The sequence below is a fragment of the Cyprinodon variegatus genome, unplaced genomic scaffold (assembly GCF_000732505.1).
Source record: "Cyprinodon variegatus isolate N-32 unplaced genomic scaffold, C_variegatus-1.0 Scaffold86, whole genome shotgun sequence".
Lineage (NCBI taxonomy): Eukaryota > Metazoa > Chordata > Actinopteri > Cyprinodontiformes > Cyprinodontidae > Cyprinodon > Cyprinodon variegatus.
This window is the reverse complement of record NW_015150539.1, coordinates 563,329-585,651: the sequence shown is the minus strand read 5'-3', so window position 1 is coordinate 585,651 and position 22,323 is coordinate 563,329. Positions and strand designations below refer to the sequence as shown.

The 22,323-nt window shown below is 36.4% G+C and overlaps 2 protein-coding genes across 2 annotated transcripts in view; both read left to right on the top strand.

Moving 5' to 3' along the window:
• The first annotated feature begins 8,703 nt into the window (after positions 1-8,703).
• socs4 (suppressor of cytokine signaling 4) lies at positions 8,704-14,977 on the top strand. The gene is made up of 2 exons (XM_015373413.1): positions 8,704-8,845; positions 11,347-14,977. Exon 2 carries the CDS (start codon positions 11,367-11,369, stop codon positions 12,588-12,590), a length of 1,224 nt encoding a protein of 407 aa, XP_015228899.1. The 5' UTR covers positions 8,704-8,845; positions 11,347-11,366; the 3' UTR covers positions 12,591-14,977.
• Positions 14,978-17,621: 2,644 nt separating this feature from the next.
• wdhd1 (WD repeat and HMG-box DNA binding protein 1) overlaps positions 17,622-22,323 on the top strand; it is a 23,596-nt gene continuing 18,894 nt past the window's right edge. Inside the window, exons 1-5 of the mRNA XM_015373412.1 lie at positions 17,622-17,678; positions 17,981-18,068; positions 19,973-20,084; positions 20,195-20,346; positions 21,924-22,035. Of these exons, the coding sequence (XP_015228898.1) occupies positions 17,992-18,068; positions 19,973-20,084; positions 20,195-20,346; positions 21,924-22,035 (453 nt within the window). The 5' untranslated portion in view covers positions 17,622-17,678; positions 17,981-17,991. The remainder of the gene's footprint in view (positions 17,679-17,980; positions 18,069-19,972; positions 20,085-20,194; positions 20,347-21,923; positions 22,036-22,323) is intronic.

Sequence of the window (22,323 nt, the reverse complement as noted above, 5' to 3'; positions counted from 1 at the left end):
AGTCTGCAGCTCCTCCAGGCATATTTTTGGACATTGTGTGTGCTTGTGCTCTGAGAAGGTTGCAAGTACCTGGTTCGATCCCCACAGCCTCCACTCTGGGTACCTGAGCAAAACCCTTAACCCTGCAATGCTCCCCGGGCGCCACACAATGGCAGCCCACTGCTCCCCAAAGGGAAGGTTTAAATGCAGAGAGTGAATTTTCCCATTGTGGGATAATAAAGGGATTTACATCACATATTATAATGTTTTATAACCATACTTGATGATGCTTTATGCCTCGCCCCTAATTTCCCCAAAACTACCTGCTGTTTCTATTGGTCTTCATGATACAGTTTTGTTCCAAATGTTCTCTAATATTTACCCCTGAGCCAGCCAGCCAGCCAGACAGACAGACAGGAAAACAATGCCATAAATAATTTAATTTCTCTTACGTCTTTATAGTAATAAAGCTTGAAGAGAACTGTAGCTATTAAAAGTAACCGTGTATTCTGTTGATAACTGGGATGTGATGTTAATGAGCCATAACCAGACTTATCCTTTCCTGTGTGGCTGTGGTTTATTCGCTCAAAGCAGTAATAGGTGATTATATTTTCTTCCCTTAGCTCCATCCTCCTTATCGTCATCATCTTTCTCTTTATATTGATCCAGAAGCTCGACTCCGATGTCCTCTCAGGGTGGCTTTACATCTTTAGCTGACTCACATCCTGCCGCATCAGAAATAAAATCAGTAACTTTAAACGAAACTGGAAAAGCATTGACGACCTACAGAGCTTCTTACACTCTCACAAACTGATGTTAGTGAAGTCCTGTGCAGGTGTGTGCGAGGCGCAAATTACATATTCCAATAAATCCAATAAACTAATGGGTTTACTTTATTATCATTATTATTAATGTAGACAAACATCAGTTGCTAGATTCGCTAGTAATTTGTTTGATAAAGGATTTAAAGAATAACTTATCTAAATCTGACTTTAAAAAATTAAGAACTTTATTTCAGATAACACATTCAAATTACACATTACACATGCAAACAATATTTATCTATATATACAAGATATATATATATCTTGTATATATATATATATATATACATATATATATATATATATATATATATATATATATATATATATATATATATATATATATATAATTACATCTTATTCATAGTATAGTGCTTATGTCGGAAAAGGGGTATAATTTTTTTCATGATCTTACCACTGATGCCTTGCTTAATTGCTCATTCCATTCACCTGCATGGTTTCTCATCACTGCTCATCTGACCCACTTGCTCCTGCTTCTATTTAAGGTGCTTGCACGCAGTCATCAGAGCCAGATTATAGTTGTTCTCTCTAGCCAGTGCTGAAAGTGCTTTTAGCTAACCTGAGTGTTTCTGATTTCCTGATCCTGACCTGTACTGTCTCTCAACCGCTGAGTCTGCCTGTTCCCGTCTGAACCGTTTTCCCCAACAATCTTTGGACTCCTGGACCTCTGAGCCTTCCTGTTCCTGTTCTGATCTGTTTCCTTGACGTGGCTGGGACTCCTGCTTGTTTTTCCCGGGCTGCAGTATCTGGGACACTCTGGGTGGCACCCACCACATCTTGTTGGCAGCCAACCTGCTGGATCTTACCTCGTTCTTAAGGACTGAACATGTAAACCAGGTTAGTGACTCACACTTATCATCTCCCTCCTTTAGATTTACGTAGTCACTAACCTGTGTTTCCTCTCTCTAGAGTTTCCTGCCTCAGACGCCCTAGCTACTGCAAACCCGCAGCCTGACGTTTCCTAATTAACACTTTTTGAGTAATCCCACTTGGTCTTGCCTGAATACTGGGTCCACAGTTCTGAGCCGTTACACCTTTAATGACTTAAAAGTCCCTCTTGTCCAAAACAGCACAATTTTTGACTTGATGTAGGAAAAAAACATGAATTCCATTTTCTACCACTCTGCTTCTCCTAGGTTTACCAGTGCAAATACAATAATAACAATAAGTGAGGATGGAGTTTATCTCTTAAAAAGAAGATTCTGAGCAGTCACATAACCTTACAGCAAAGAAAATCAGTTTTAATGAACCCTGCCAAATTATGCAGACTAGAAGTTATTATATTCGAACTTTGGCACGAATGTAATTATTAAATGTATAAATTATTTAATTGTCGTTGCAACAGATTCTCTTATATAAGTTCAAAAAAGATATGTAAACCCTGCATGTCACGATTTACCTTTACCTTTAAGCTAACTCATATAGCAACTGCCTGCTTGAAATGCTGCGTAAGTTAGCTTATACAGACCCCGTCTTGCAGTCTCTTTACAGACCCCACAAGGTTTTATTAAAATTAGTAAAATTCTCATCCTTGTTTTTTTGGAGACCATATACCTACAGTATCCTCTTTAAGTGCCTCCCAAGGGAAATGCATGCAAATGCATTGTAATGGTCTGGATATATTAAGTACACTGAAAAACTTGTGTGTGTATATGTACTGTGCAGCACGGGGTCTGGTGACCAGTGAGGCTTAGGTTACGCTCTCTCTAGTAAGACGGAGAACAGAAACCTCTGCCGATGTGCCTTACTTGCGGGAAGCTGGGCGGCTGCAGGCATAAATAAATCTCCCCAGAGGAAAGTTGATACAGCAGCTTGCATTTCGACAGCAGATGAATATCCAGGTCTGCATCCTAATGGTTACAAAGCACTGTGCATATGATACACAAAACAACCCCAATCTGTGCAAAAGTCACTAAAAATAGAAATACTACAACACTACAATAACTTTTATCATAAAAGTTGTTTTTTAGTTTTCTTTTAAATAAAATTAGTGCAAAAATATATGACATTATATTTGATTTTACAAGAGTAGCCCTGAAACAATTTGGGAGGCCAAAGATAAGGCACCAGTTGTTGATTGTAAACCTTGCCAACAAGGCTTTTTACTTATTTCCGGTATTTACATAGAAAAATCATTTGAAACAATTATCAGTATGTGCATTTACTTCCTAAACAAAAAGAAGCCATTACAGTTCTGGTCAGAGGTTTGAATCTACTCACCATGGAAATATTGCTTAATTCATTTTGGAGTTAAAGTAATGCATTTGAACAGTTTACAAGATAAATTATTTTCAAGTGCAATAATGCATAATTGATGTATATGTACACTGCAAGCATGCAAAAGAAGCTACTTTACACCAAAAGGGCTAATATGCACCATGCTATGCCCTGAACACATTTTAAACAATGGTCACAAGAGCATATCAAAAGATGGATGGAGTTAAATAATGGACAGTCCAGAATGATAAATATATTTAAGTCTAAAAGAGACTTGAGAGTGTGTCAGAGGTTTGCCTTCCTGCGTGATATTCAAAAAATAAAGTGTAAAAGATTTTAATGTCTTTAATGTTTGCTTGCTGTCATTGCAACAATGTTTTGTTCTACTTAATTGTGATTCTGGTGGAGATAGTATAAACATATGCATTAATATTTTAATGTTATTTTTCAAACAAAATTAAAAGTGTGCAATTTTTCATACATTTAAAGTGGCAGCCACACAACTGTGCAGTGCATTGCCTCCACATATTCACTATACTCAGAACATCTAATCGTTGAAACATCTGTTAAAAATGCATATCATTTCCCGAGCATCTAACTAACTGAGAATCAGACACCAATGCAAATTCTTTTGCATTTCATGAATCACTTCAGTCAGCCATTGTTGTTTTCGATGTTCTCAATAAAGAAAACATGATGTTTATTTCACAGTTAAGCAAATTTGTGCTGTTATACAATATAAAAATTCTAGGGCTTGGATATTAACCCGTCAATTTCAAAAACATTTAAAAAAAACATTAACATTAACAGATTTAATTGCATTTTCTCATTTCCCAAGCAGGAACCTCTGCACTCACTGTTTTTTCTACATCCGTAAATCTGATACCAAAGCTAAATCACAGGTGTAATTCCACTGGGGATATTCATGCTTAAAGACCTTCATGGCTCCAACCAAATACGAGTTATAGAACAATTCCTTCCACCAAATATGGTACAAAAATATATATAGCAACAAGTCAGACAATATTGTCTGTAAACAATAAAGTTTCATTTCTAATACTGACAGAACTATGACAGTTCAGCTCTGAATAAAATTCCACCTTTAGGAACTTAATTGCTGATTAATGTGCAGCATTTAGGCCACTGGAGCTACTTTTTTCCCATTAAGCCAGCTTCTAACACAAATATTTCATTTTCCTGGTCCTTGGACCTTCCTAACTGCCAGCATTGTTTGCATATATAGCACTTATAGTGGCATATATAGTCTATTGACACACTTCCGCCTTAGTTTACATATCCATAACAATTTGAGGTATTCAGTAAGTACACCTCGCTGCAGAACTGATGTTCATGCACTGAATAAGACTTCTATGGGAGTAGTTTTTCACAGAAAATGTGTAAAATATCAGCTAAAATATTATAACTTTTAAACAATCCGATGGTTATAACCTAAATAACCCAAAAAGGTGGATTTAAAACAATATGGGTTGTTGTGCTTATATAATCATTTATTCAACAGTGACGAGAAAAAGAGTTTTTTTTTTATCAAAAGGATTATTTATTTGGTCAATTATATGATTTTCAATAAAAATGTGATTCATTTTGATTAATTCATTACAGACCCTTTAATAAACTTGATTAAACATTTTAATCTTGTCCCACTATATGTACTCACACCATATAAAATACCAATTATTTTATTTATTTAATTGTTTTTGTTTGCAAAAAGTCAAAGAAATGAAATAATTTATAATCGTTTGGGAATAAGAAGAGATTTCCATACTAGCAGGTTTTAACAAGGGGCTGGTATGGATCAATAGTCCAGAGGCAGAAGAGGCTCAGACCCAGAGAGGCAGAGTCAGATGCAATAACCACAAGGAAGATCCACAAACTGTAACCATGCAGTTGGGAGGGAGTCAGAACAGAGGTAATCATCAGTCCAATAAAGGGAAATAGCATTATGCAGAAACCAGGGCACAAAAACAGAGTTTTGGACCAGAAACCAAAAGCAGATGAGAGATCCACCAGGAGCAAGACAGAACAGGGTTATAAAGGAGGCAGAAACAGAGTTTTGATCAGGCAGGAAAGACACTAGACCTTTATTCAAAGGGCTTAGAAATAATCTGGCAGAGTCTGTCTGCCAGAGAGCTGCATTTAAAGGCAGCAGAACAGGTGCACAGAATAAGCTGGTTGCAACTGCTGACAGCAGAGGTGCAGGTGGAGCTGATGAACTTAGTTAAAAAGGAGCAGTGAGACAGAATCAAAAGATTTTATTGGTTTTTATTCTTAACCATTTTCATTTCTTCTCCTTGCGGATGCATCAGACAGCCATACTAGTTTAGAATAGTGTTTTTATATGGTTACTTGGCGTCTCATACAGTGGCATCAAATTAGGTAGCATGTGTATGGGTACCTAAAACATCAGTTGTCATGTCATTTCTGTCCCACAAACAGGGCAACAGCGATTTAAAATCCACAATGCGTTTTTAAAGGAAGCAGTGCAGTTACTGCTATTCAATACAGTCTTCTGATACAGATCAATGGAAACAGCAGAGACCAGTGGAGCCACACAGACTCGCTGCTGATTCAATTTACGGTCTCTATAATTCATATGATCCAATGCACTGACAGTATGCACACAAACGCCGTACACTCTCATAATGGGGCAAATATTATGTTATGATGGATGAAGATTAAGCACCTTTTAGTCCTTAGATACACAAGTTTGTCTAAAAAGAAAAGTTTTGCTTTTATTTATATTCAAAAGCTGTTACGAAATGTAACTTCTCGAAAATTCAGATTACCTTACTTCTTAAAACATTGTGGCTGTAGCTAATTGTGGAGCAGGAAACAGTAAAAAAGGGTACGGAACAAATATTTTTACATTTTCTGTTATTACTTTTTGTTGCCTAAACTACTTTCAACTAGAAAATTTCATTATATGAAAAACATTTGGACATTTCTCTATAACAACAGATGCATGCAAAAACTCATCCTGCTCATTGTTGAGCATAATGATGGATCTGTAGTTCTGTGGGCCTTTTTCTATTCCAAAGGTCATGGAAAGAGTTAGTTCTCCTATGGCATCACAAATCCTTCAAAACTTTGGGACAGTTTATATTGATTAATGCAGCCCAGAAATCTGATAATGTCCCAAAACATTGGACCAAGTTAACACAAAAAAGGTTTAATCTGATTCAAAATCAACCTTCTTCCAATGTATACAAAGAGGTTTTAGAGAGATGGTGGAAAGAGGAATGGTTTCTAAATTCCTTCATTATTTTTTTTTTGTGTTAGAAAGACAAAGTCTGTCCTGCTGGAAACAGATCAGCAAAAGTATTTGTAAATTACAGTATAAACAAGAATACCAGCAAGTGAGGTACACATCATTTTCTTGAAAACATTTTTATTTGCAGAATTTCCTCTAACCAGATCATGTACTTTAATAATGGTAGTTGCGATTGTATTTATTTTGGCACCTTTCAAATGCTAAAAGTTTATAACATCTCTAGTTCCATAAAAACATGAAACAGGATTTAATATATCTTGACTGAGTAGAAATACATTAAAGTTTTTTTTTTTCATATTCTAATGTATAAAAATATAATCAGCCCAGAATCTCTGGTCTTTCATAACTGAATCAATTATTTATAAGTGCTCCTGCAGACTATGTTGTTCAAGGATCAATGCCTTCTGTGTTGTGAACTGATACGGTCCTTGCTGCAGCAGGTTAATGGGGCCATCATGATTTTATCCAATGTTGGAGGCGCTTGCTGAACAAAACGCTGCGCCACACCCTCTTTACACACTTCAAACAAGGCATAACAAACAAGAGAAGTCTAAAGGAAAATCAATGCATCTTTATTTTTCATCTTTTGCTAATACAAAGGTCAAGAGTTACCAGCTGATGGAAGGTTTGACTAATGCCTATACTACTGAGAGCAAATTAAACAAGTCGCAAAATTGTATTTTTATCAGCTGGATTCAGACTTTATTAATGTTAATTAATAGTCTCAGGCACTACTTGAAATTAGCTTTGATCATCTCATTTTATTGGCCTCTACAAAGTACTCCAAGGGTAGCGCTATTTAGTTTTTTTATTTGGCCAAAGTCCTTATTGGAGGTATTGTTGCTATTCATTCTATGCTGTCTTTTTGATATAAGGTACATACATTTTACATGTTTACATGTTTAATCTACTGCTGACTTTAATACCATTGTATTTATTTTTTTATTTTTTTATTACCGCTGTCTTTTTTTCAGATTAATTGATTCTATATTACTATGCTTTAATGAATTTTTCATCCTGTTAAATCTAAGAGGCTTCATCCCACTGTCACCAAGTGCTTGTTCAGGATAAGGGGATCCTGCAAAGTCAATTACTTCATCTTATTCCTTAAAATAAATAAAATATAAGCATTATCATCCAATCAAATCCCATTTCCTGCTTATCCGTACACCACCCTTTTCAGCACAATGTTTTGTCAATACTTTTCTTCTTGCTTACTTTTTGTTTTAAACTTTAGTTGCATAATTTAGCTATTTTTATGGACAGAATTTCAAGGTGCAATAAAGTAGACAAGGTCGACTTGCTTGTGAACATTATTGCATCATCTTTGCTTTAGTGAGCACAACCCTTTTTCAAATCATCATAAGTTTGAACCCCTACTTCCTGAGCAGTTTTGAGAAATAAAACCATTTTGTTTCACTAACTTAATTCTCTGGTGGTGATCTAAACTTTAGCTGTTTATTTGTGCGCAACTTATTTTGCTTCCTCCTTTTAGGAGTTTTCACTTTATGTTAAACAGGTCCCAAGAGTTCGCAGCCAAATAAATTGATTTGCGTCTTCTCCAAAGTAAGTGGCATTCATCATTCTGTCAGGCAGAGTGATAATGTGAATGGCATTAAATATTCAGCTAAGAGGAAGCTGAGTGTCACTACATCTTGTTTGATGCCAGGAATTTATCGATGGCTACACTTTATCTGCTTCAGCTGAAGGAGCTCATTGAAGGGGATCCAAGAACAGCCCAAAAACCACTGGGAGTAATATTATTTGTCTGATATGAATCATGAATTATACATCCTCCAAAATTCACAGAGCTCAAAGGAGTGCATCCATGACCTCATGTTGACGGATGGCTTTTTCAGCAGCACTTGCTGGAAGTTCAAACTGGAAGAGACTGGAAGGTCGTTCGGGTCAATAATCAAAGCTTTGCCGTTTCCTGTGCTGGGTTCAATCGTTAATTTGAGTCAGTCCACAGCAAGAACCCACCGTTAATCTTCAAAATCAATCTGTTTTGCTGCAAAGCATCCTCCGCAGACACGGTTAAACAGATTTAAAGATCCTCAAGAAATGCACTTTGATGATTTAAGCTCTAATGAAGTTGAAAAGACTCAAACAAGCAGAAATAATTCACTTTCAGCAAGAAAAGAAACACTTTCTGGTTGCTCTGCTTGTCTTTTATCATAATTTCAATTTTTTTGTCGATAAGTGTGCAAATGTGGATGTAAGGCTGAGTGGAGGATGCTTCTCTCCCATTAACCTGACACCACTCCTCCCTCCTCTCACCCCCACCCCCATCCACCCGTCCCTCTCTGCCCATTCGACCTCACTCCACCTTCACTCCATTCATCCAGACTGCTGAAGAGGAAACTGCTGCTCCCTCCGGGGACTTGGCATTATAATTATATAGGAAGCAGAGCAGTCTGCCGTCTGTTAGAGGGCAGCAAGGCTGAGGACTGCTCACCATGAACAGCTGCTGATACCATGGATGTGGACCTCTGTTTCTAAAACTCTTTAGGAGGTAAGATAACATCTTGGATTAATCTTTTAAAAATGCATCAACTACTTGGGATTAAATCCTCTCTTTTTTTTAATTCAGCATTTCAAAATAAGTTATAAAACAACTTTAGTCTTTTTTTGTATTTTTGCTATGTAATTTGATTTGTTAAGAGTGGAAGGAAACAGAAAGAATTAAGTTAGACTGAGTGCATGATGTTAATCTTAAGACACTAATACCATAAAAAGTCTTTAGCTGTTTGAGATTTCTTCTGTTTTTGGTTTTTTGAAGGTTTTAAACACCAACTTCTTTTATTTTATAAAGATATGAGCAAAAGAAAAAAAAATAAACCGCTTTAAAATCATGGTTTTATTTATTAATATAAAAAGCTATCCAAACTGAGCTGCCTGTAGCACATGGCAATGGCCTTTAAAATTAGCTGATTTATCTGCCATTGATGGAAATAGTTGCTTAAAAGTTTTTGCCATAACTGGAAAATGCATAAAACAAAAATTTTCTATGAAGATTTGCTTAGATGGTCATAACTGAAGTGCTTCCAGTCATGAATAAACTGCCTATTTAAAATCATAGACTGTTTAAGGCCAGGCTTTAAGTAGAATCCCTCTAAATCTGCACTTTTTTTATTTTAGCTATCTAGATTTGGACCTGGTAGTGTGTTTTGGATCACTGGTTTGCTGCAGAATTTACCTGCTATTGAGCTTAAGGTAAAGACTAATGGATCAACAATGTCCTCCACGATTGATGGCTGAAAGCAGCAAAGCAGCATAAAGCATGATACTATGTCACTTGCTGTTGGTGTGACCGATGCAGTTTTTCGGATGAATGTACAAAATCTTTTTTTTTCCCAGCAGTTTTTGGACTGTTAAGATGCTCCTCCGACTTCTTTGGCTTTTACATGAGCTCTACATGTGCCCATTGAGTTTTCATGTAGTTAAGTCACTCCGCCGAAGATTCCCACTGTGCCGTATCGTTTCCATATTAATTATGTCTCCTACTTTGGTTTGCTAGAGTTGCTTACAAAGATTCTATAACCCTGTTAGGACTAAAAGATGTCAGTTACTTTGTTTCTCATCTGATGTTGAACACCTTTATTTCAGGGCATAATCTGTTGCTCTCTAGATATTTTAGCCTGCCTTATTTTGTCAAGTTTTATCAAAGTTTTATCTAAGTGACCTCCTGATTCTGCAGAGTAGACAATAGAAATGCCTGGGTGTGGGTTTTTAACTTGAAAAAGATAAACAAAAAAATATCTATTCTGGGCTCCCTTTGCATAACAGAGGTTCTTGCATCATCACAAAGACTGAGTCCAGCCAGGCGACTTGAGGAACTCCTTTCAGCCAAAAGCTGCACTTTTTCTTTTCACCTTTCACATTTCAGGAAATTTAGATTGATTCTGTAGTATACGTTTTAGTTTAGGTTCCTTTAACTTATCTGCAAGGGGCAAAGTCTTACCTCTGAACTGAAGACAGCATCCACCTTTTTGCGACTGAGACCCTTGAAAAGCTCCCCTTAGCATCTAAATCTTCAGATCTGAGCTCCTCCTTTCAAGGCTAAAAGTCACATAGAAAGATTTATTTAAACAGATTTTCAGAAAAGTCTTTAGTTTCTTTGCTTTAAATCTTGTCCTGTGTTGCTGAAAAGCTTATATTAAACCCAAAACTGACTGATACTTTAATATTTTTTTTTCTCTTTTATGCTACATAGTTGTTGCAGCAATTTTTTAAAATCTATTTTTATAAACTAAAAATTGTGCTGGTTGTGCTTTTAGGTAGGTTACTCTAAAAACTTAAAGAACACAATTGAAGCCTCCTAAAGCCCTAAAGTGTCACATGCTATGATGCTAATATCACTCAGGGATAAAAAAAAAATAGATACACTGCAAACAAGTTTCATAAGCAGTTTTTGTGTTAACAGTTGCTTAATTCAGCCTTAGCATTGCTGTTTTTTTGTTTTTAAATCAAACTATTGTATTAGAGTAACTGCAGTTCTGCTTTATTGTGTCTTTTATTTAAGGAACTGTTAAAATCCCTTTAGAATTGAGTAGGTTCTCCATATTAGTGCTTATAATGGTTGGACAGGTAACATTTCTTCTGGTATCCATCAAAAATAATTAGTTAGCATGGACACATCACCTAAAGATTGTCATCAGGAATTTGGGACCAATATAAGCCACACATTGCTGCTGTTTTCAAACTATGAGATATGGATGCGGTTTTGTTTCCTCTTTCTTACTGATCTGTTTAATGCTGTCAAAATGAGTTTCAGTTATTGGTCAGTCTTTTGGGACTTTTCACAGAAGCATTTTGTGATCCATTTTCTAATTATGCAGCAGTAATTGACAGTTAACTGAATTAAATGGCATGGCTTCCTGTCTTACTATTTTGAAGAATAGCTGAGAGAAATTGGATTGTTAAGACATTTATATTGGGTAATACAGATTGTTGTGTTTATTTTACAGGCAAAGTGAGTGGCTGTAAACTCTTGTATGTTCTGATGTTTTACAGAGCAAGAAGAGAAAGCAGGCATGTCAGAGAAGAAGCCACGGGGAGCAGACACGCGTCCCAAATCTGGCCTCCGCAGCTGGAGCGCAGACAGTTACATCTGGCGAGGGAAGAAGCGCTCCCGGAGCTCTAGGAACGGTTCTAGTCCCAGTGGAATGGAGACGGACAGTTCGGAGGAACTGGGCGTGCGCTCCACATCCTGTTCGAGGAGGCGCAGAGAGAGGAAGTGCAGCTGCAGTGCTCTTGGGGATGCACTGACGGTTGGAGACATCGATGGGGTGTGTAGGAAGGCCCTGTCCCGGCGGTCTCTCCGGCAGAAGTTTCAGGATGCTGTGGGTCAGTGTTTTCCCCTGCGCTCCCACCATCATCACCATCACCACTACCACCATGCTGGAGGCTCCTCACGCCCCTTTTCTGTGCTCTTCTGGTCCAAAAGAAAGATCCATGTCTCAGAACTCATGCAGGAGAAATGCCCATTCTCTCCTAAGTCTGAATTGGCAAAATGTTGGCATCTTATTAAAAACCAGGTAGCTCATCCAAGTTCTCTGAAAGACATGGAGACTCCTCTAAAAGCGTCCAGCATTTCATCTTCCACCTCCCCACCACAAACACCCCTCTCCTGGGAGGACATCTGCTGCTCCCCTGGGCCAGGCGGTGCCCCTCTGGAGGACTGGGATCCTTCCTCTCACCATAGGGGTGCAGATGGGACCTGTAGCAACACTGACTACATCCTGGTCCCTGATCTCCTCCAGATCAACAACAACCCATGCTACTGGGGGGTGTTAAACCGCTTCGAGGCCGAGGAGCTTCTGGAGGGCCAACCTGAGGGGACGTTTCTGCTCAGGGACTCGGCCCAAGATGAGTTCCTTTTCTCAGTCAGCTTTCGTCGCTACAGTCGCTCCCTGCATGCACGCATTGAGCAGAACGGCAAGCGTTTCAGCTTTGACGTGCGTGACCCTTGCATGTACAGGGATCCCAGCGTGACGGGTCTGCTGAGGCACTACAGCGACCCAGCTACCTGCCTCTTCTTCGAGCCCCTGCTCTCCAGACCACTGCCAAGGACCTTCCCCTTCCCTCTCCAGCACCTGTGCAGGGCAGTGATCTGCAGCTGCACTACCTACCAGGGCGTAGAGAGCCTGCCGCTGCCGCCTCAGCTTAGGGAGTACCTCAGACAGTATCACATTAAGTGTGACAGGGCCTGTGCAGTGTCTACACCCACAGCAGCTGGGATGCAGGATCTACACTGACACTTTCTTACAGATCTCAGTTCTGAGGGACATTTTGGACCTTCTATCACCATTTCCAACTAAGCAAGGTTCTATAATGTCACTTTGCTAATGAAAAAACTACTGTACAGCTGATATAATATGCTGAATTAACTTTGATTCTGTAAATAAAACCAAGAGAAAGCCACTTTAATAGACTTTAGAGAATTACAAAAGTGTTCCTAACTTGTTAACTGTTAAACATATTGTCATTTTACAACCACAAACTTCGAAACATCTGACTTCCCTCGATAGGGCAAAACAAAAACATGTATTATATGTAAAGGAAAACAGACAATAAACTTTTTTTAAAAGCATTGTCTTACCAAAGAAATCTTAAAAGTGCCGTATACATGTTTTAGCCCCCTCTACTCTTGAACCTCTAAATTGAATATGAAGGTTAACTTTAGATCAGCTGCTCTGTAAAGACGTCACAGACATTCACCAAAACATAACCGTCCACCAAAAACTGCAGGTCAGGAAAGGAGCAGAGATGGTAGGTCTAGTAAAGCTGCAGGAACCCATAGCTCAGTTTGGAAAAACTGTAGTCAGAAATTGTGTTAGTCAAGATCTTTACAAATATAGAGTATCGGTGAGTGCCAAGCTGAGAGTCCATATCTAAAGTAAACAACAAGAAGTCTTGTGGAAGGTTTAACAAAGGTAAACATGAGGTAGAAGCTCTGTTCAGGACCATAAATCTTAAAGTTATTGGCTTGCCTGCAAAATGGTAAATGTTACAGTAAACTGACACTGTACACTGATCATGGTGAAACATGATGGTGACAGCATCATGTTGTGGGGAGGGGGCAGAAAGGACAGATATTAAGGAACTAAAGAGGCTGAAGAAACTTAAGGCTGTGGGGCAGACTTCCTTCAGACATAACATCAATATTAAACCTCCACTAGGAGCAGCAATAGAGATCAGAGGTGGGCAACCTCAGTCATGAGCTGTTGTCTGCATATCTATGTTTTAAATCCATCCTGGTCTGATCACATGGATGACTCATTATAGGCCTGTCTTTAGCTTCAGGTGTATGTTATCCGTCTCAGACCATATTAAAACCTGCAGGACCAGACTCTCAAGGTGATGAGTAGGTGTGATGTCACTATTTTTTGCACCATTGGCCAAAATTCCCAAGTTGAAAAAACTTTGTAGCAATGTATTGTTGCTGTTTTTTAATAAAAAAAATAATGATTTTTCTGTAAATTCTCTCTTTTTATTTTTAAAAATTTGAAATGTTTTATAAAAGAAACTCAATAAGAACAAACTATTATCCAAAATCAGGTTTAAAAGGTTTCACCTAATAAAAAAAGTCAACAGTTTCATTACTTTTTGGTTGAAATAATTCATATTTTGGGAAGCTACAAAAAGTTTTAGTCTGTTGATAGCAAAAAAAAAAAAAAAAAAACAGCTGAGAACTCTCATCACAGAGCCCTTCATGTTTTTAGCCATATTTAATAAAGTGATATCAGGGCAGAAAAATATGGCTGCCAAATAAAACAAAAATACCTTTTCAGAGAGGAAAATCAGAGGAAAATCTAGACTTGTTATTCAAATTTGGGTCTAATGTAGATTCTGTTTTGTTTTTTTTGCAAAGATGAATGGACAAAGTTTTCTGGATGTACAACGGTAAAACAGACATATCCCAAAACTAAATTACACTGTAATTAAAAGTAAAAGTTAATATTTTAGTTGTTTAACAAAAAAAAAGTGAGAACCATGTGTCCTTTTCTTTTCAGTGGAAAATTGTTTGCTCTTTTTTCTGTTTATTTTTTTGCATGATTTTAATGTGTAAAATTTTGGAAAACATCATTGTGTACGAATAATTTTATAAATGATTGTTTCTGATTTTTAGTTTTGTAGCATCCCCCAAATCACACATGCCTTATTCTAACTGCACCTTTCCTCATACCTTCTACTATGAACAGCTCCAAGAATGTTAAATAGTTGAAAGTTTAACCTTTTTATTAAAAGCTTCAAACCAAACCCGTTCAAATTTCTCGTACAGACTGAAGAGACTGAGTTTGGACCCTATTATTTCATAATAAGGGACGAGTTATGATCTTTTTTGACATAACTGACATGAAGTCAAGTGGTGTGTTCTCATTTGACCACAAGATGGCGCCAAAGGTTTCTGTAACATGAGAATTTAAGGGTTTGTTTCTACACTGTGACACAATGTAATGAAAGGTATTCTCTAAAAGCAGTTTATACATAGTTTTAATTGTGTGTAAACTGCAATGACGACCTCCTTTGGTACATATTGCTGTAAATTCATTGATAAGCAAATCAATAAATGATGTTTCCGTAGTTTTGCTACTTTCTAATATTGTTTTCTCACCTGAGGAATGTTTATGCAACATATAAACCCTTCACTCACAACATGTTTCTGTTTCTGCTGCAATTGCATCATATTTAGACAGGCTAATGATATGGAAAATATGACTTTGAAGTAGTGCTCTGCAAAGACGAAGCAAAAAGCAATTCATCACAGACAGAGGAGGCTCTAAATGCCATAGATAATTGAAAGATAAGGGCATGAAAGTTACGGGTTTTTAGTGGAATTTCGATTTTTTTTGTCTATGTATGAGTCATTTAGCTTTTCACTATCAAGTTCAGTAGAAAAATTACCTGAAGTGGCTTCACTTTAGGAAAACAGATTTGTCAGTAATATCCAACTACTGTCAGAATTTTCCTTATTTTGTACATTTTAATCCACGTAGTGCTCTATTTACTACTGATTTTCCATTTCTAACTCATCCCTTATCTGGGACAAGTCCAGCTGTTTTTATTATCATGCGAAAAAGAATAATCACAATGAAATAAAAATGTTATTGATAAATATGAACTGTTTTATAATCACCTTTACATTGAAGTCTTTGAATCTTGTGACAGAAACCGAAGAATCTTTAAAAGCAGAGAAAGGCTTTCATAATTCAATCAGGTCCTAATAAAGACAAAGTTATCTAAATTATTTAATACAAACAGTGAAGCTACAGTTGCACAAAGATTATCTTTAAACTAAAACAATAACTTAACCATGCTTCTTCAGTTTTAATTTGCATAGGCGTTTTTAAATCTAAAAGAGAAATATGAATAAAGGTGTTTAGCTTGATAGTAAAATGTCTTTTTTAATCATTTGAAAGCCTGTGTGCAAAATTGGGCTGTGTAAGTATGATTGAATAAAATAATAACTTTATTTACACAATACAATTAAACAATACAGTATAATTACGAATTTAACACAAACAAATATAATCTATAATTATTGACATATTTATGTTTTATATATTGAAAAAGGGTATGAAGTAGAAAAACATATTCTGTCATGCAATCCATTGTTTTTGTTTACAGAAGTATATGAGTAAAAAATCTTTCTTTTTGGGGGGATTTCTTGCTCACAGACACTGAGGAGCCATAGGTATTGATCTTCCTCAAACTTCATGAAATATTAATGCCATCTTATATTAAGGAAATCAACTTTTGGATTTTAGGGCCAATAGTATTGGGCCAATACTATTGGCCCAATACTATTGTTACATATCAGATAAATTCAAAATCCACACCAGGAAATGAAGATTTTCCCTTGATATTTTAATTTACCAATTAATTTTACTCACACCCTCAAACTGGAGTGTTTTCAGACAAGAGCTAACTAGAGTGAACAAGAATTTTTAAGAAGTATGCTTGATGCTGAAAAATCAAAGTTAGAGCAAAAGAGATTTTTTTGTAATGATTACATGTTAATACAATAGAGCAGGATATTAAAAAAGAAAACTTTGGTAAAGACAATTGTTACTCTTTTTAAATTTTTCAATGGCAGTCTCCACATTTGCAAATACAGAACACATTTAAATGTATTTTATTTAATTAAAACTTGCATAAATGGATTAATTAATAAAGTTAGTTTGCATTGTAACTTATTACAAATACATTTATAATACATGTATACATATTTATTAAATTAATAAGCTGTCTTTTCCATGCCATGTTGATTTTATTATTTCAGTATTTACTGGTTAACTATTTTGAACATATGCAAGGTATGCCTTATGAAGGTATATGTGATGTCAATACTAAAAGCACACTGAAAAACAACAGAAAAAAAGTTTAAAATATATTGATAGCTTAACTTATATCGCCTTTCTACGGAAGAGGATTAAGGCCACTGAAAAAATGAAAAAAGTGCACTAATTTTTAAAATTTATTTCAGTATAATATGAGAAAAAAGTCAGAATTCGGACTCTAATCTCAGAATTCCTACTTTTTTCCCAAAATGCTGACTTTAATCTCAGAATTCTGACTTAAATCTGAAAATTTTGACTGAATTCTGACAGCTATCAGACATGTAAGCATCAAGCTGTAGCTATGTCTGTTTTAGAGACTAAACTATCTCTCTTGTTTTAATCACCTTCTGCTTTTCCATTAATGAAATAGCATCACCAGGGACCCTTCGAGCATGTAAAAAGTCGCCTTATTCTGTCATTTTTCACCAATGTGTTACTGGCCCTGTCAAACAACTCACATCTTTGTCAGTGAAGCTAAGTGCTCCTACATCTCTTCCTTCATGGTGTCCACCTACATTAACATCCACAATTCTGAGATTAAAGTCACAATTCTGAGAAAAAAAGTCAGAATTTGAGATTAAAGTCAGAATTCTGACTTTTTTCTTATATATTTTTTTCCCCATATTAAACTGAAATAATATTTAAAAATCAGTTTTTTTTTTTTTTTTTTTTTTTGGGCCAGTGGCCCTAATCATCTTCCGTAGAATTCAGAGTCAGGCTTATATTTTTAGTGAGTTAAAAAAAATAAATAAATAAATAAATAAAAAAGTTTTTTTTTTCTTTTTTTTTTTTTAAGACGGTAAGGTAATTTGTGAAATAGAGATTAATAATCTGTTAAAACCGAATGAATAACGAAAAAGAAAATGATTTACGTTTTTCTGAAGCTGCGTGAACCCTTTGAACGGTGGGAGGAGTTTATCCCCCTACGTCGTCACGTAGCTGGCGGGAGTTGTGACGCAGAGCTTCCTTGTTTAACTCAGCGCGGGAGTTTAACGGAGTAAGGTAAGAGTAGTTCGGCTCTCTAAAGTTTTAAACAACGTTTTTAATGTCAGAATAACGATAACGTTATTAAAGTAAATAATGAGAGTTTAGCATCCAGTGCCGTAAACGCTCTCTCTGTATCTCAGCACTCATTTTGAATAGGTTTTAACTGTACAGTTTATTCTTGCTGCTGTTAGCTTCTTTCATAAATAGCATTGCCAGAGGTAATAACCGTTCATTAATGTAGTGCAGAAATGTTCCAGATATGTCATTTATTTCCGTATCTCTTCACTCATGTTAGTGAATTAACTCTGTCCGTCCAGTGTTCTTAAACATGCCCTGCGAAAGGAAGCCGATGCGCTACGGCCACTCGGAAGGACACACCGAGGTCTGCTTCGATGACACTGGAAGGTTGGTCTGTCCTTTGGTTCAAACACAACAAAATTAAAACCACTGATAAAGCAGCTAGATGTTCCCATTTCAATACCTTAGTCTGCAGAGCTCCACAGGAAAGAGACCAATTCATTGTAATGAAAGGGTCTGGATGTGTATTGAGGTTAAAAGGCTTTTAAGTGCAGCTGTTATGAAAAACACACATAGGATGTTGAGAGCATTTTAAATGAAGCAGAGATCATGACATTAGTTTAAGTTTCCTGCAAAGTAATCACAAAAACTGCCTGACTGAAGGTAAACAAGACACAGTGGTGTCAGAAGTACACACACTTTTTACTTAAGTAGAAGTATATAGATTCTGTAGTTTAAAAACACTCTGGTAAAAGTTGAAGTATCAACTTGACCTCTTTACTCAAGTTAAAATGAAAAAGTATGTGCTCCAAAAACTACCTAAAGTATAAGAGTTTAACCTCTTACACCCTAAGGGGGTATAAATAAATTTCTGCCTGACAAAAACACACAAAAGTAAATCGCTTATAGCCTCAAAGCTATTAGATTTAAGAAGAAACTTTTGGTACCTCTGTAAAGGTAAGATGTCATAGAATGGTTTTCTGGTGTCAGGCCCATTGTAGCTTTGACCCTGCCTGAAATATTAGGGACAAAATACAAAATATTTTGCATTTTTTGAACCTCGCCAAAATTTTCTTTGAAATAAACATTGCAAAACACTACCAAAATATTATTTATAGCAAAAAAAAGTAATACAGACTTTCAAATCTAAATGTTGTGTAAAAATATACCAAATTTGGACTCAATCAGATGAATCATATTTATTTTAGAATGGTATTAGTGAGAAATTTCTTAGGCGGAGAGGCCATTTTGGCACATTTATCCATAAATGTCACCAAACTGTGCCAAATGTGTTTTTTACATCAATACTGGGGGTTTGGTAAAATTACGAGGTCACGTAGCAGCTGGACCCACCGGTGGGTCCGTAGGGTTCAAGGGGATAAAGTAACAGCCAGATGCCACTATATGAATTGAAAGCTCAATTATTCAACTATTTTGAAAAATTCTTTGAGATAGGGCCAAGGATGAGGGAGGTCTTGTTGGTCTCTGTCTCCATCTCCTGATACGCTCTCGCCTGTGTTTCCTTTCAGATATTTCAACATCTGAAAAATGATTTTCCCTTAGCTAACCAATGAGTGTTTGCGTTATATGACTCATCCAATTAAACTAGTTTTCACTATATGTGGATGGTGGGAATGATCTGCATTGGATGGCGCACAAGACGTGAAATAAATATTTATAAACATTAAACCGAAGCCAAGAGTAACGAGTAAAGTTTGTTTTAAAAATGTAAGGAATAGAAAGTCATTGAGTAAAGTATAGATACCTAAACAGTGTACTTGATTACAGTAACAAAGTATTTGTACTTTGTTACTTGACACCTCTGACAAGGCATGTATGGTTTTCAACATTTTACTGAGAAAACTCAGAAACTGTATCATCTCCTATCATTTTCATTGAATTATTTTATATCTAGAGACATTTTGCCCCTTCCAATCAGATATCACTGATAATCCAAACAGGGTTACATTTCAAGAGATTTAAGTTTTTCCATTTACTTCGTACAGGTCCTAGCTTGTTGCATATTTCCATTATTTCTTTTTAAATTTCTTTTTCATTCTAAAGGGAAACCTTCCTACAGCAGGATGCTGCCTCTAAGATCCTGTGTTCAGGGTGTTTTTCTCTTCTGAGCAGAGCTCCTTTTACATTGAATTTGGAAGGCAGCAAGTTGCTCTGGATTTTATTTAGTTCTACCAGAGTAAAGGGGGGTGAATGCACATTATTCAGATGTTTTCTGTTTTGGTTTTTATCCAAATCTGACAAAGAGTTTATTATTCATTACATTTTTACAGGTATATTGTAACATGTGGAAATGATGGCGATGTTCGGATTTGGGAAAGCCTGGATGACGATGATCCAAAGTTTATCACTGTTGGAGAAAAGGCCTACTCCCTGGCACTCAAGGTGTGCTGTCTGCTGCTTTCCATCAGATTATAATTGTTAGGTCTTTGTTTGCATCGCTTCACCCTTGGTGTTTGATAGTGACGCGTTTGGGTGTTTTGTCGTCCGAACAGAAAGGAAAGTTGGTGACGGCGAGTTCAAACAACACAGTGCAGATCCACACGTTTCCAGACGGAGACCCGGATGGCATCCTGACACGCTTCACCACCAACGCCACTCATGTCACCTTCAACAGCAGCGGCTCCAGAGTCGCTGCCGGATCCAGGTACAAAAGACTGTTTTTGTTAAGCGGTTGATATTTTTGTTTTGGTGTATATTAGATGTCTCTTTTGAAAATATCAGATGGCTAAAATTCAGGAACAATTGTTTTTGTTTTATTTGTTTTTTAAACCCTTATTTATTTTTGACCTGGAGGCCAAATATTGGTAATTTCCGTCTGTGAAACATTCAGAGGATCTAAATAATGTAGCTCCTGCTGGACTGTCTGATGCTTCTTTTGATTCAATTTGTTTATTCAGTCTGATTGGAATTTACCCAGTGTTGGGCAATAAATCAATATCACTATAGATACCTGATTAATAGGAAATACCAATAGATAATACGTTGGATCAAATTTTCAATAATTCCACTGAACTCTGATCCAGAACCATCTGGTACTATGGCGGATGTTGGATGCCTCTCACAGCCAAACTATGCAAAGTTTTCAGCATGGCTGACAGACTTAAAGGTTAACGGTTATGTTTAAAAGGGATTAAACTCTTTTCTTTTTTTTTTTTTCTTAATGGATACATTTTTCAACCATATCACAAATCGCTAAATCCACCTTATGCTGCTAAAGTTCTGTAGCCCAGGATGTAAGGACATCCACTGGCTACAGGTATCTTCCTGCTACCCCATATATTTATTCTCTGGTGAAGTTAATTTTTTTTTTTTTTTTTGTTTTTTTTTTTGCTCTGGTTAGATAGAATGGGGGGAAAAAAAGCAACCAAACAAAATACATTTCTTAACTGGTTTGAAAGTGTGCTGACTTGCTATGACGCACCTCTGGAGGTTTCCTGTAGAAAGCTGACTGATCTGTTGAAGCAGTAATAATTTCATCCTCTAGATAAAAAAAAAGTCCCATCAGAGGACAGTTGCATGACTCACCCACCACTATGTTCCATGATGGGGATGTTTTTCACATTATAAAAACACATTTTTTTTTTTTCAAATCTTTATTATTTTTAACCTCTCTGCAAACATTGAGCTTCAATAAAAAATGAAAATGAGAATGCAATACTTTTTCTTACTTTTTTGTTTTCTATCCTGTATATCGAATAAAAAAAAAAAAAAAAACTTCTCTAAAAATGTCCTTTTAACTTGTGGATCAGATGGTGGAAGTATCACTACCAGGACGTCCAGCTGACTGAACACATGCAGCTGATGTTCCAGAGATGTTTCCACATGTCGCTTTTACTTTGTGAAGCCACCCATGTCTGTTCTGGTGCAGCCATGTGTTCATATTCTGTATGAATCCTGCAGCTGAACCCTCCCTCTTAGTGAAGATTAGTGAAGAGTGAAGCCGGATGTGTGTTTGCTTTGTGAATTAATTAACTCGGCAGCTTCATCGCAACAATAAAAGCTCAGAACATGAAGCTGCATTGATTTTTGCTACTTTCAAACTAATGAAGCTGTTTTGTTATTGATTCTTTACCTTCTCGTGTCACTAGAGGAGGTCGGGATAATTTTCCTTTTCATCCGTCCTGTTGTTTCTGTGTTCCTGTGTTTTTCTTTCTGTGGGATTTAGTGACGTCATGAACATTAGCACTAAAGCTGCTTGTTTTATTGCTGTGTTTCCTTCAGTGATTTCATGGTGAAGGTGGTGGAGGTGTCAGACAGCAGTCGGCAGAAAACGCTGCGAGGCCATGAAGCCCCCATCCTCAGTGTCTCCTTTGACCCCAAGGATGAATACTTGGTGAGGAAAACTTCTTTACTAAACTACTTTTCTTTGTTGATTTTTCTTTAGCAGCATTTTTTCTTCTTATTTTCAGTTTAATTTTAAATTTAAGTACAATAAATATGTTATAGCTTAACATTATTCTGCAGCAGAGCATGTTATTTTTCTTTAAAAAATAAAAAAAAATTCTATTTGATGATCATTGAAAATAGATAAAGTTTGTTTTCTACAATGTTATAATTGTGATGGTTATAACAACTCATACAATCAATTTGTAATTTTTTTTATTTCATTGGAAAAAAACAT